The 13824-nt window shown below is 40.3% G+C and overlaps 1 protein-coding gene across 15 annotated transcripts in view; it reads right to left on the reverse strand.

The window, feature by feature from the left end:
• The window catches only part of LOC119652655 (tyrosine-protein phosphatase Lar), a 994202-nt gene that overhangs the window by 313558 nt on the left and 666820 nt on the right, over nt 1-13824 (reverse strand). For 14 of the 15 annotated variants that reach the window (XM_038056909.1, XM_038056910.1, XM_038056916.1 and 11 more), the window contains 3 exons: nt 6232-6276; nt 5161-5292; nt 270-428 (listed from right to left, as the gene is read on the reverse strand). In XM_038056909.1, coding sequence (XP_037912837.1) covers nt 270-428; nt 5161-5292; nt 6232-6276 — 336 coding nt within the window. The remainder of the gene's footprint in view (nt 1-269; nt 429-5160; nt 5293-6231; nt 6277-13824) is intronic. The other variant, XM_038056920.1, reaches the window with a different exon arrangement.

A 13824-nucleotide genomic window follows, 5' to 3' on the forward strand; every position in this document is an offset into this window, starting at 1 on the left:
CAATATTATGCATTTAAGTAAATAATTCCCAAATTGCTAAAGGTAAACTAGTACATCCTGTATTTTTTGTACAAAAAACAACGATGCATAAACCTCTTTATAGAAACGATATACCGTGAAATAAAAAAATTCAAAAATTCTGAAACATTTTTTTCTTGATTTGTTGATGTTATAAACCCCCACCACGAAATATAATTTATTTTATGCAATAAATTCTTCATGAAACTATCCCCACTATTTCCATAATCATAATTAAACTGAAGACTTACCTTCGTAAACAGTTAACGTAGCTTCTGCAGAGACCGCATCCCCTACACCATTTTCAGCAACACATTCATAAGGAGCATCATCACGGCCAGCTCGAACGGGTTCAATTCGAAGTATCGATTCACCACCATTATCAATTATTGTGTAACGACTTTGGGTAGCTGTGAAAAAATGGAAAGTTGCAATCAATTTCGGTTCCATAAGAAATACACCTGGAACTTTTACAAGTAAAGAGTGACTCGAAAAGCGTGATACCGATCGCCACCCTCATCAGAAGTATTATTATGGATTATGACCCCCTTAAAACGCCTTATTGACGAAAATACAAGGATTTTCTGTTATATTGAAAGGCAATACAATTACTTCTTAACTTGGTTTATATAAATACTTCGGTCAAGTCAAATGATCCCCTCGTCAGTGACTTTTGAATTCCGTAAAGTCTTGTGCAATGTTAATGGTACCCAACTAATTATCAATTTTAGTTAGGAAGTACGTTGGTCGCCTTTGAATTGATTCGCACTTCCTCTTCTTTTACCATATCGCTTTAAAAACAGATTTCAATCCTTAGCCTCCTTAAGGATTCGCCCCTATTTGTCACGGACATGATACCGTGTCCTCCAATTTGAAACACCTGATAGCTCTTGACTTGGTCATGTCAATCTAATCCTCACATTTCTTTTGAAGTTTTCCTGGTGATCGTCATCCTATCTGTAGAAGTCACCCCAAAACTTTTGCTTTATCCACACATTCCACGTGGCCAGGTCGGCAATTCCACATTGTATTTAATTCTTTACCTCCCACACTTTTTCAGCCCCAATATTCTTCGGCTGAGGACTCGTCGCTCGAAGGTATTTACTGGATTCGCCTCTATTTCATAGTCCAAGTTCAGTTACCGTATCATAAAACAGGGAGAAATAACGTCTTATATGCTTATGTTATTGTTCTTCAATAAAGGCACGACGGCATGATAATACCGGTAGCAAAAATAACAAGGCAAACGGGCAACTTGGGATAGGAAATACCAGCACATCGTCTGCATTCGTCGATTCCAGATGGAGGATAATTGTCCCGGGAGTTGGATGTACATTATGAAGAATAAAGGATAAGCTGAAAAGGGCAATCAACCTAACACCTATAGAGTATAGGACCCTGATCAGGAGCAATTCATGCGACTTTAATTCGAGATATTTTAACTGTCTCAGCTGAACAATGTACTTCAAGCCTTAAAGAATACAGTCTCAAGGAGCCTTTTCAATGGTTTACGGGAGGAAGAAAAATGACCGAGCAAGAAGCTAAAATTTGATGCAGTTACACAGGTGACACAAATGAGATCAACAGAAATTTTAATATATTCCGCGTATATCAACTTGACATCTGGTATAAGTGTTCTGCGAGGTGCCTCAAACTACTTTCCACAAGTGCCGGACCCTGTCCCAGAACATGTATGGAGATTTCATCACTCTTCACTAACAATCTGCAAAAAATGTCCGCCGTTATCCCTAGGTTCCCCAGGTGGTAGTTTAGACGACAGTGACCAGTGATTATTCCCACTAAAACCCAGAGGTTCTTCGTGAGATTTAAACAATCATTTATGCGCTTGGGTGTGTATCTCCCATGAAGAACCTGGATTGCTCCATTCCTTAATTTTAAAGCGACGTAGCAATGAATCCGATTCTGATTCCAACCCGTTTTCGAATCCGCAGAAAGGATCTAGTCCGTGTAGAAGCGCCCCCATTCCCCTTCCGGGAACTTCTTAAGTTGACCTTGAATTAAGCGCCTTGATAACCACTTGATTGTCAGAACAGCAGGGGGCCAGATAACATATGGCCTTCCATTTACCATATGTTATCTAGTCTAGTAGTTTAGAAAAACGTTAGCGTCAATGAATGAAGTTCATTCTAATTAACTTTTATCACTTTGAGGCCATTCAGGATGATTTATGAATCTGGGTTAGAAATTATCGTTGGAAGTAACCCTTAGAAATAGCAAGTAATTGACCTAAGAATATGCGCATTTAAGTTGTCCCAGTTGATTAGAGACTGGCAAGAGCTAAATGAAGTCTCACTCTTAGATCATGGTTACCTAGAATTTAGTCTGACTATTGCAAGCGAACAGTCTGTAATACAAAGCCGGAATCCTAGAAAAACGAATTGGACAAAATTCAATAAATTTCTTGGCGACAAAGTGGAACTGTCTAGGCTACTAAGGACTTCTTTGGCGATAGAAGATCACTTGGACACTCTGAATCACACAGTTTTAGAGTGCTTTAAAGAGGCTTGTCTTATTTCAACGCGGTAAAACGGTTCCACAGTGGACGCGAGAACTAGAAATACCCGGGAAATCCAGCAGACGACTCCTAAATCGTGCGTGTAAAAGCAATAAGGATGGAAACTTCCGGCACTCATAGCATGAATATAAGAGGCTTGTAAAACGTTCGAAACGAGACCCCTTTAGAGCATACTGTGAGGAACTGAAAGGTTAAAAGGAGACTTCCAGGCTGTGTCGAGCGGTTAGTAAGGATGAATCGGCCAAATTAAACTCCCTTAGAAAGCCGGAAAGTACTTTCACGAACTCCAGAGCTGAGTCTATACAGACTCTCATGGAAGTACACCACCCGGGAGAAGAGGTCTCATAAGTGGGAGTATGAGAATTGGCGGTTTCTGCACATCTTTCAACGCGAAGTTGGTTCAAGTGAAATTGGGGCACTATGGGGGCGGTTGTTACCAATGAAGAGACGAGAGCTGCAATACTAAGCTTCAAACAACACACGAAACAAAAGAATAGCACTTAGGACAACTTCTAAGAAATATTTTTCGTGGATGACTTGCTGTGGACTACGTGCTTCTTGGCAGAAGATTCAAGTAGTCTTCATACCCAAGCCTGGGAAAGATGACTATTCAAATCCAAAGAACTTCAGGCAAATCAGTTTAACATTGTTTTCACCGAAACGTCTGGAGTGACTGATTGAGCGTCACATTCGCGAGAAGGCGCTAAGCTCGTACCCAGGAAATGAAAACCAACATGCTTGCCAGCGTGGAAAGTTCTGTAAATCTGCACTTCACTCTTTGGTTTCAAAGATAGTGGACGCACTCTGAAAGGTCTTTGCCTTCCAGAAATGAGGGTTACAGCCCTCAACTACAACTCTCCGAAGAAGTGAAATATGTGGATGTTAGACAAGACAGGAAGGTTCTTTAGAACAAACATGTAGAGATAAAGATGAAAAGATCTCTCACAGCTTATGGGCTGTGTAAACGAGTGTAAGTGTAAGTGGACGACGACAATCATTGCATTTCTGCTTCCCACGGGGTAATTTCATCGAATACTTTGTGAGGTTTACGGCGATTATACTCTATTCGAATCGGAATGTAGAGTTTGGAATGTAGGATCGTCAAGCTCTCTTGCGCATCCAACTTCCTCCTGTTAACTTATTCCTTGATGACTTCTACGTTGTCCCATGTGATACAATGTTTCTCTTCAATCATGTGACGTGGTATCATTGCTTTCAGCATTGTGCTCTTCTTATTAATTCTCTGGCCATTCCCGCCATTCTCTCTAGTGCTCTCCCCAGTGTAGAGAAACCAGTCTTTTATTTTGTCCTTTGTAGCACTTGTCACAATCTCTACATGTCACTTTATATATCCCGCTGCATTCATATTTTAATTTGCGGTCCTTGGGGCTCCTTTTGAGCTGGTGATTCCTACACCATCGTACCATGTCAAAGTTTAGTCCTTTCATTGTTTTTATCAATTTTGACGAAGCCGCAAAGTGTCTGACTATTCTTCTTTTTCCTTCCAAATTATTAACGAGGAATGTCATTGTCCTTATTTCTTGCTGTTTCGCCTTTTTCCACATGAGCCTTTCAATAATCGAGTGTTGGGAGCTGTTCTTCACTCTGGTGTCGATTATATACATGTTAAGGAAGCTGAAAGATTTATGCAAGAAAAGGTTCTTGCATAAATCTTTTGGTACCGAGGGGCAGGATGTGGGGTTTTTACTGCTTACTACCGCTCTCTGAAGGGAATAACCTAAACATCCGTGCCAAATCTGGACGCAATGGAAAGAAGAAAATGAGTTCGTGGAAAGAATTTGTTAGAAAAACTTCAACAAGGTAGTAATTTATAACAGAATATGCAGTACAATTATGCCTAGCCTAAAGACTGGGTTTTTGGGCTTGCGCCGAATGGAGAGAAGGCTTCGTGCTGGAATACCCTATTTGATTATGTACCATACGATCCCATCAGGTCTACCACGTAGCCTGCACTTAGGACTTGCCCGTACACTTCTTCTTTTTAATTTACTCTCTGCCTTTCATTGGACAGTCCTGACCTTCAATGTGTGCAGATTAATTTCGAAGCGAATAGGGGATTTGATCTTAATCCTCACTTACAGGATACCCTCTTCCATGCGAAAATAGTATGTGGATTTGTTTTCAATATTTTTTCTGAGCATGGGCTTAAAAAGCTCAAACTATTTTGCCTGATGTTCGACGAACAGACAAAGAAACTGAATAAAGTCCCCAATTAAGACAGGATGACTACTGTGATATATATAGTTGGAAAACTTGCCCACCGTGTTCGGTTGCTCCTTATATTTTTCGAGTTTGCAGACATTTGGTTTCTCCCAGAGTTCTGGTCTCTGAGTATGAAGTCACTTCTCCGATCAGCAGCGTTCGTGGTAAATCTCGTGGTTCTTTTAGATCTGGAGAGACCCATACACAAAAAGAAATAGAATCTTCAGAAAAATTTAGTATCGCATGGTTTGCAGTTCCTTTATGACAGATCGGAATGGTCCCTACTCTATCTGCTATTTGACCAGACAATAGATTACAAGTCAAAACTCCGATATTAAGGGGAGAAGAACGTAAAAATAGGTAATAAAGGGCAAGTTTCTTACATGATATCTTCTTCGTATTTTTCCGCCAGACAATTGTTGGTGGTGGGTTTCCGCTCGATCTGCAATAGAAGACAGCGACACCTCCGACCCGAACGCCCTGGTTCTGTGGCTTCTTGATGATCTGCGGTGGATCTGTAAATAAAGAAATTGAAATTCATAATCAGTAAAAAATAGAGCTTCTTCCACTCCCATCATTTTTAATTGGCTTTCACGGAGGGTCTTCTGCCAACGTAGATCAGATGTATCCGCAAGAGATAGTGAGAATCTTAAATAAATTGTCAGCAGAAAATGGGGAACTGCTCTAGTATCCTTCATTGCAGGTTATGATATAGCATATGTTGGGATTCCACCTTATTATTTGCTTATGTCCCAGTATGAATATTTGCAAGGAACCAGCCTTGGTATGTACCTAATCAGATTATGTTTTCCCTTGTTCGCAACATAAATACTATCAATCAATCTATGAAATGAAGTGAAAGCTCCAAAACTTTCCCATCTCTGGCCAGCATTCAGCTGCTGAAGGTCGGAGCCATGTAGCCGAAAAGAGAAAAATGAAATATCAATCCAGGCTCAGCCCAATTGGTCCACATTAGAATGGCTCCTGTAATTGAAAATGACCGACATGATATATTAGGATTATATGTACATAAATGCAGGAATGAGCCTCAGTGATTTGAATTGATCCTGGGCCTAAGGTGGAAAAATTGATTACGCCAAATTGAGGGAATCATGCCGTATGAAATGATTTTGAATGGAGAGAAATGTCAGTGCGAAAGTCTCCCAGGAAATAGAAATATTTTGACGTAAGTAGGAGATGGCAAAATGAAGATTTATTACTGAGGCCTGCTCATGCCAATGGTGGTGGACTTGTAGCGCCAAATAACGCTGCTTCCTATTGTGATCGGACTAATGTATTCTGTAAGCAGAATACCAAACAGCGAATGGACGAGGACTGCATTGAGTTTCTTAGGATGTTGAATGAAGGAAACCGGATACAATTAGACTTTCAACTGGTAATTTTTTTAGCATCATAATTCATTAACCTGTAAGGATATGTTAAACCAAACTTACGTGTCATGTATTGAACATATAAATTAGGATCGGTTAAATTTCCATCTGCAACGCACACAAACACATTTAAAGCACTCCACTAGATAGATTTTTGTAGGTTTTAAAATTATCTTATTATTTCAAGAAAGATGTTTAAATAATTTCGTCCTTTTATTTGTTTTTAAATTTTGAAATTCTAATATTGGATTTTTTTTAAATTAGATTTTAGGACAGGAAAATTGTTTTCAGGTGAACAATAAGAAAAATAATCAATTAAGGAAACTATTAATGGATTTAGTGACAAAAAAGGAGCAAGAGGTGGTCTAGCTTCCGGGATGCTGGACTATAGGAGAAGACATCGAACTTGTGGGAAATGTGGAAGACGATTCTGAAATAATAAAATGAATAAAGGACCCTAGTATGAATTGACAAGCTGTTAAAAAAATGTATCTCTCATCCCGTAACATTTTTTGTTTCCCCTCACAGTGTCGATCCTTCGAAGGATACACGAAGAATTTGCAAGTCACATAAACATATACATAATATGAAAATAAGAAACATGTCGCCGAGCATCAGCGGCACAGAGCAGACGATATTCTTAAATTACAAAAGGAATTCTGTTCGAGGATAGATTTTTTCACTTGAAGAGACTGAAATGTTCACTTTTCACGTCTTTTCACTTCCTCTCTGCTGTGCTACTTCCTGACAAAAATGGATTGATAGAATGGTTTACGGAACACACGTTCCCATATATTTTACTCTGCGAAATTTTCACTTAACGACATTCTCCATCCTTAGACCATAAAGCAGACAGGTAGGACGAGGTATTCTCTGAAAAACTCACTCACGTTGTCGCGTACTCTTAATACAAATCAACTTCAATATTCTTTAATAATGTGATTTACACATATTCCATACGCTATATTTTCGTTTCTTTATTGACACTTTTCTGTAACAACTTGTTAACTTTATGGTTACACGAAGGGTGGTTGGAACGTATACAAATAATAAATGGATGGAGGGTGGGAATTCAGGGGGAACTTAACGTAATTTACACGGTGTAGGAGGACGGATACTGCTACATATACAAAACATACTGAAGGTATCGAATTATATTGAATTTAGGAAGGTGAAGTTTGTTTTCGTTATTACTTAGTTGATTCAATTCACTGAAACGTGAATAAGTTAACTTCGCGGAAGTCAATAGCATGTCCTTGACGAGATGATACATTTGTTTAACAAAGAAGGTTGCTTTCATTGTATAATGAGTAGATGAATATGGATTGAACCACAGCTTCCTAAATCTCTGAAAATTACCCTTTCATTGGAATATTTACATTAAATGGAATATTCATATGTACAGAAATAAGAAGAGATATTTATATGTACAGAAATCATCATTAACCAGGTTAGCAGCGCGTTATTTAGATAATTAAAAATTTCTTCATGTAAGGAGAATAGTCAGGGATCAACTGCGATCAATTAGGTTATCACTTCACCAGAGTCCCGACAACTAGCATAAATCCCATCAAATTAAATCCGCAAAACTTCCTTAGACCTTCTCGAAGAATCGTGGAATCAAGTTAAAAACAGGGTCCACAAACCAACCTACGGAACTTTTAATGCCACTAAACCTTGTAAGCGGTTCATTAACAGAAATCATCGGGGCACGCTGGGCTGATACTATTTCAAACGAAGAACTTCGGCATAAAGGCCTGTCATCAATATCCGATGTGATCAGAAGGCGGAAGCGGCAGTGGATAGGTCACAAATTAAAGAGTGATGACAATTGCATTGCTGGCTATGTCATGCAGTGGAGGCCACTCTCCCAAGATGGGTGAATAGTGAGTAACCCCAAGAGCACTCGGATCAGAATAGTAGAGAAGGAATGCGGGCAACTAGGAAACTCGTCGGGGAAATTGAAGTGCATTTCCGCGAACCGCCAACGATAACACATAAGGATAAATGGCAATTATACATATATATATATATATAAATCCATCGTCTTCAAATCACAGCCTATACACTTGCCCTCAGACGCTGATACCCTCAAATCTCAAGATCACAAATCAGGTTCCTTTTCATTATTTTGTAAGTACTAAACGAGAAATTAACGTTTAAATCCTCGAAAAGGGATTTTTCAGCTTTTCTCCTATTTTCGTCACCTTCAAAATACAGGCTATACACTTGCCCTCAGACGCTGATACCCTCAGATCTCAAGATCACAAATCAGGTTCCTTTTCATTATTTTGTAAGTACTAAACGAGAAATTAACGTTTAAATCCTCGAAAAGGGATTTTTCAGCTTTTCTTTCATTTTCTTCACCTTCAAAATACAGGCCATACAGTTGCCCTCAGACACTGATACCCTCAGATCTCAAGATCACAAATCAGGTTCCTTTTCATTGTTTTCTAAGTACTAAACGAGAAATTAACGTTTAAATCCTCGAAAAGGGATTTCAGAACAAATTTCGAATTGTGGCAGATATAACAAAACCGTTCTGAGTGTTGGCTGACTATAAATGATAATGAATAGCACCTCGCTGTTACGGAAGACGAAAGAACGTTGTGTTGGACCAGTTGTGCCATGACGTAATGACTGCATCCGAAATGAGGACATCCATCCATGTATCAATCGTAGTTGAACCATAGCCAAATCGTAAAAGCAACTCGCACTAAACATTTGAGCCAAAACCTATCAACATTTGACGTAGCAAAATTGCTGGACGACTATGCCGTTTATTATGCAATGATCCATCTGACTACCTGAAAATGAACTACACACCGAGAACTTGGATTGGTACCCACTATGAAGCAGGCATCAAGCATGGAAAAAAGAGTCTGTGGATTCCATTGGGTATGGCCATGAGGAAGTTCGGTAGCCCGAAATCAAGAAGACTGACGCAGCTGCCCTTGACGAATGCGTCAGGCCAGATAAAAGCACCACAATTGAAATCTTCCACCATCAGCAATGGTTTAAAACAATTGTCCGGCAAAAAGTGAGCAGTATATTTTTCAAGGCCAGTCTTTCCTCTGAAGAATTTTTGACCTCCAAAGAATGATGGAGGATCACGTAGCCTATATAGTGAAATCTATGAGTGATTATACGACCGCTTAGTTTTGGATCTGGGAGAATAGGCTGCGGTAGGCAAATCATCCAATCTGCAAGGGTGTCAATAATCCAGCCCGGAAAGGCAATAGGACAATGTTTATGATCGAAAAAGAAGGCGTGGTAAAACCTGTCTGATAATCTGATAGCATAGGCCAGAACACCGGTAGGATGTTATGGATAGCGAATTAGTGGACCACGGTGCAGAACCGGGATATTTGGAGTTCTTTACTAAGGCAAGTCTAGACCAGACACCAGTTGATGTGCCGCTAATGACGTTGTTAAATGCCTTGAGAGCTAAAGACACTTCTAAGATTGGTACTACTTTGGGACCCACCTCTATTTCTGGTTTAGTAACGAGTTGAACCAAGAATAAAGAGATACCTTTATAGAAAAAGTGAAGAGTAAAGATAATTCTAAGAAGGATTGGCAACAAAATAATTAACATAATTTCAACGATGTGCAAAAGAACATTCAAAGCACTTGTTGAAATAGATTTAGAAAGTATTACTGGATAGACCGCAGCTATTTAAATAAGGGTTATTCATGCAAATTGCGCTTACTATTTTCTTGGATCTGTATCCCTGAATTTACTTTTCTGGTGATATGAAACCGAATTGCCTTTCAATGTCATTCAAACCTTGATTTTCCGAGAAGATTGTACTCCTCCTCCAATGCTCTAAATCACATATTTTTTTGAACACCCACTCGTCCATCGCCTTGTCCTGGGACACTGCGCAGAACTGCATCCCATGTAGGATTAACATTGGTGTTGAAGTAGTTAACATATACTTCCAGATTTTGAATAAAACAGAGAAAACGGAACCTACCAATTTGGTCAAGTTGTATGATTCACTGAAAGAGCACAGTGACATCTCTAAGTGAAGGGAAAGGTGAAGCCCATCGCATATTACACGGTTCAGAATCGTGATGAAGTGCTGCTTCCACATTTTCATCATCATGGGTAAGGAGCTTACAGATAACGTCCTTACAGGACCATCGAAAGGCTTACAACTCCTTGCAATTTCTTCGATGGTGCGATATATGGCTGCTTTTGCTGCTTCCCTCATCAACGCAATACATTTCGCCATGTTATATACTATATTGTGCTATGCTGAACTACCTTTACTTTGATACTTTGAAATCTGCAGGCTTCTTACATTTATCGATCTGCCTCTATGTTTTCGCAGTCAACCAGGCCTGTTATTGTCCTTCTAAAATATGTCACCCTCACATAGAATTAAGGAAACTTTATGTGATATCCCAGTCATCACCATCAACGGTGCAACAACCGGTATCCGGTCTAGGCCTGCCTTAATAAGGAACTCCAGACATCCCGGTTTTGCGCCGAGGTCCACCAATTCGATATCCCTAAAAGCTGTCTGGCGTCCTGACCTACACCATCGCTCCATCTTAGGCAGGGTCTGCCTCGTCTTCTTTTTCTACCATAGATATTGCCCTTATAGACTTTCCGGGTGGGATCATCCTCATCCATACAGATTAAGTGACCCGCCCACCGTAACCTATTGAGCCGGATTTTATCCACAACCGGACCGTCATGGTATCGCTCATAGATTTCGTCATTGTGTAGGCTACGGAATCGATCGACGATCGATATCCCACTGGGATGAGTACTGACTCATCTATAAGTTTGTGTCATTTGTACAAGAAAGAAGTTTCCCACCGCTGGACTCTAGCGACGTTATAGCGACGCACAAACAAAGGTAACCCCCACCACGTGATTTCACTTTGAAATCGATGTGAGCACCTTTTTCATTACGCACGGTCAGAAAACAACCCTTAAATCTACGCAATATGGTTGTTGATCAGTCGAAACCAAAATGACATTGTGACATTCTGATCACCCATTGCCATCACAATAACTTCGCCATGTTATGTAAATTTCGTGCTAATCTCAAGCTCAGGTACATGAGGAAGGTTTGAGGAAACGTATTTTAGTTAGTTAATTTAGTTTAGTGGGGGGAGCCGCAGCTCCAAGTACTCAGACCTTTGTTATCATTGGCTTCTCGCCGACGGCGTTCGTAGGCTTTCACGAATTTAAGAACATTCTTAAAAGACAGAGAATCCGTAGATTCTTCGCTGAAGAAAATCTTACCAAGGTATCTTCGTCTGAGGTCTGAGGAAGCCGGGCAGCTGCACGAAGTGTAGGGCCGCCTCTTCTTCCTCCTCGCATTATCTGCATATGGCCGAGACAGTGTCTCGTTAAAAGCCCTACTAGGGTTTTCATTTCCAACCGCAATGTCGTCCGTCCAATCGCTCTCTATGGTTCTGAGTGTTGGCCGACCATAAAAGACAATGAACGGCGTCTTGCGGTAATGGAGACGAAGATGCTACGTTGGACTAGTGGCGTCACACGTTTAGATCACATCCGAAATGAGGATATCCGCGATTCGTTATGGGGTTGCACCGATCGTGGAAAAGTTGCGAGAGAGGCGTCTTCGATGGTATGGTCACGCAATTCGTGCAAACGAGAATTCACTTGCAAAGATTGGTCTGAACATCGAAGTCGATGGTAAACGACCAAAAGGCAGACCTAAGCAACGGTGGCTTGATACGCTGGGTGGGGATTTGAAAGCCTCGAGATTGCACCCAGGTCAGGCATTCGATAGAGCCAAATGGCGAAGCCGATCACGACGAGCCGACCCCGCTTGTGAACGGGACAAAGGCTGGAGAAAAAGAAGACTTCTTGAGGGAAAAGTATTTAGTACAATACTTATTAAAAGAGCCAATTATCGGGAAAAGTGAGAAAAAAGTAGAAGTGGACGCCAAGATCAGTTGGGGTAGCTTAAGCATACTGCATTCTATCATAACCCTCAATCAAGGGGGTTTATCCAATTGAACCGGCTCTCCGGGTTGGGGTTTTGGAGCGTTGCGCTTGCAACTCCTCATTTGCCAAAAAACTAAACATCATGTACAGAAACAGGACGAACAGTCTCGGATAGGATGGGTACCACCGAACAATTGAGCAAACGAATGAATGACAACGGTCTCGGATACTGGAATGGTTGATCACTAAAGAAATGTGATGCTGTTAAAGACTACTGCTACTACAAGGTTCGGGTTTTAGCAGTCCAGGAAACGAATTGAAATAGTTGCGAGATAAATGACATGAGGTCGCACACAATCTTCAAAACGGGGAACGTGAGTTAGGAGTCGCCTTCATCGTGAATAGGAACTTTAAAACAAATGTTATCGACTTCAAACCGAAACACGAAAAATTACGTGCGCTTCGCATCAAAGCAAATTTTTTAATATGTATACATATGGCTTGTCAATATGCATTCCCCAACTGAAGCAAAATCCAAGAGTAATTTTTCGATAGCCTGAAAAGACTATACTATGAAGACGTCATGCGGAGGTTATGTCTTCGGTTGCCAAGATTGGTCTGAACATCGGAATCAATGGGAAAGGACCAAAAGGCCCTTCGAAACAATATTGGCCTGACACGCTATATGGTGATTTGAGAGTCTCTCGACTCCATCCAGATCAAGCGTTTGACAGAGCAAAATGGCACAACAGATTAAGACGAGCCGAGCCCATTTTCCACTGGGACAGAGGCTGAAGAAGATGTCTTCGGAGAAAACTGCGACAACCAACTAATTTCTTCATACAATAAGTGGAAGCAGTCATCTGATCCGTACAATGAAATCTCAATCACAACTGAATAATGCCGCAGCAAATAGCTCTGATCCACAAATAACGTTTTTGTAAGGTTTCAAGGTTTTGTAGACAACTTGCATATGGCTGGATTATCTGAAACTTTCATAGTTACTGACGGACGAGAGAAAAAAACCCAAATCCCACACATTAAAAACACATTGCATATTACCCACAAACTTTGCGTATAATTTAAAAATTCAAAAAATTCTTAAATTCTTAAACGGAATACCATTTCCCACAACACATCTGACATATCCTTTTAATTAAATTTCCACATTCGGTCATAAATAATCCTCAACCATTCAAGAAAGATAGCAAGACTACATCGGAGTGAATGGTCTTGTACTTCTTGTTGAAACGCCCTCAACAAGCAATTTCTTCAATATCAATCCTCATCCACTGTATGCATTGCATGCAAACAACATTCCTCCCGACATCCACATCGTGCCCCAACTACTTTTTGCGCAACTAGCAGTTTGCCCGGTATGTGTATGATTTTGTCCTGGATAAAATCATTTTGCCAGGACTCCACTACTCACTACATAGCTATCAAGATAAGGGTTTGAACATGTTGAAAGGATTTTTCCTAGAAACTACCATATGACCATGAAAGATTCCACTAGCAACAGAAGAGGGGGGCATAAATCACGAAATCGTGTTTAACCGGACGGATATATCCTTTCGTTCAAATTCTCTCAAAACTTCAAGAAAGACCGAGGAGTCTAACAAGTTGCAATGGACGACGAAATATGCTTCCAAAACTTTTTCATGTTCTATTTCGTTGCCGCTGGTGAAGTTAACGAACGGTAAAGTTGGTTGGTTGGT

The sequence above is a fragment of the Hermetia illucens genome, chromosome 3 (assembly GCF_905115235.1).
Source record: "Hermetia illucens chromosome 3, iHerIll2.2.curated.20191125, whole genome shotgun sequence".
Lineage (NCBI taxonomy): Eukaryota > Metazoa > Arthropoda > Insecta > Diptera > Stratiomyidae > Hermetia > Hermetia illucens.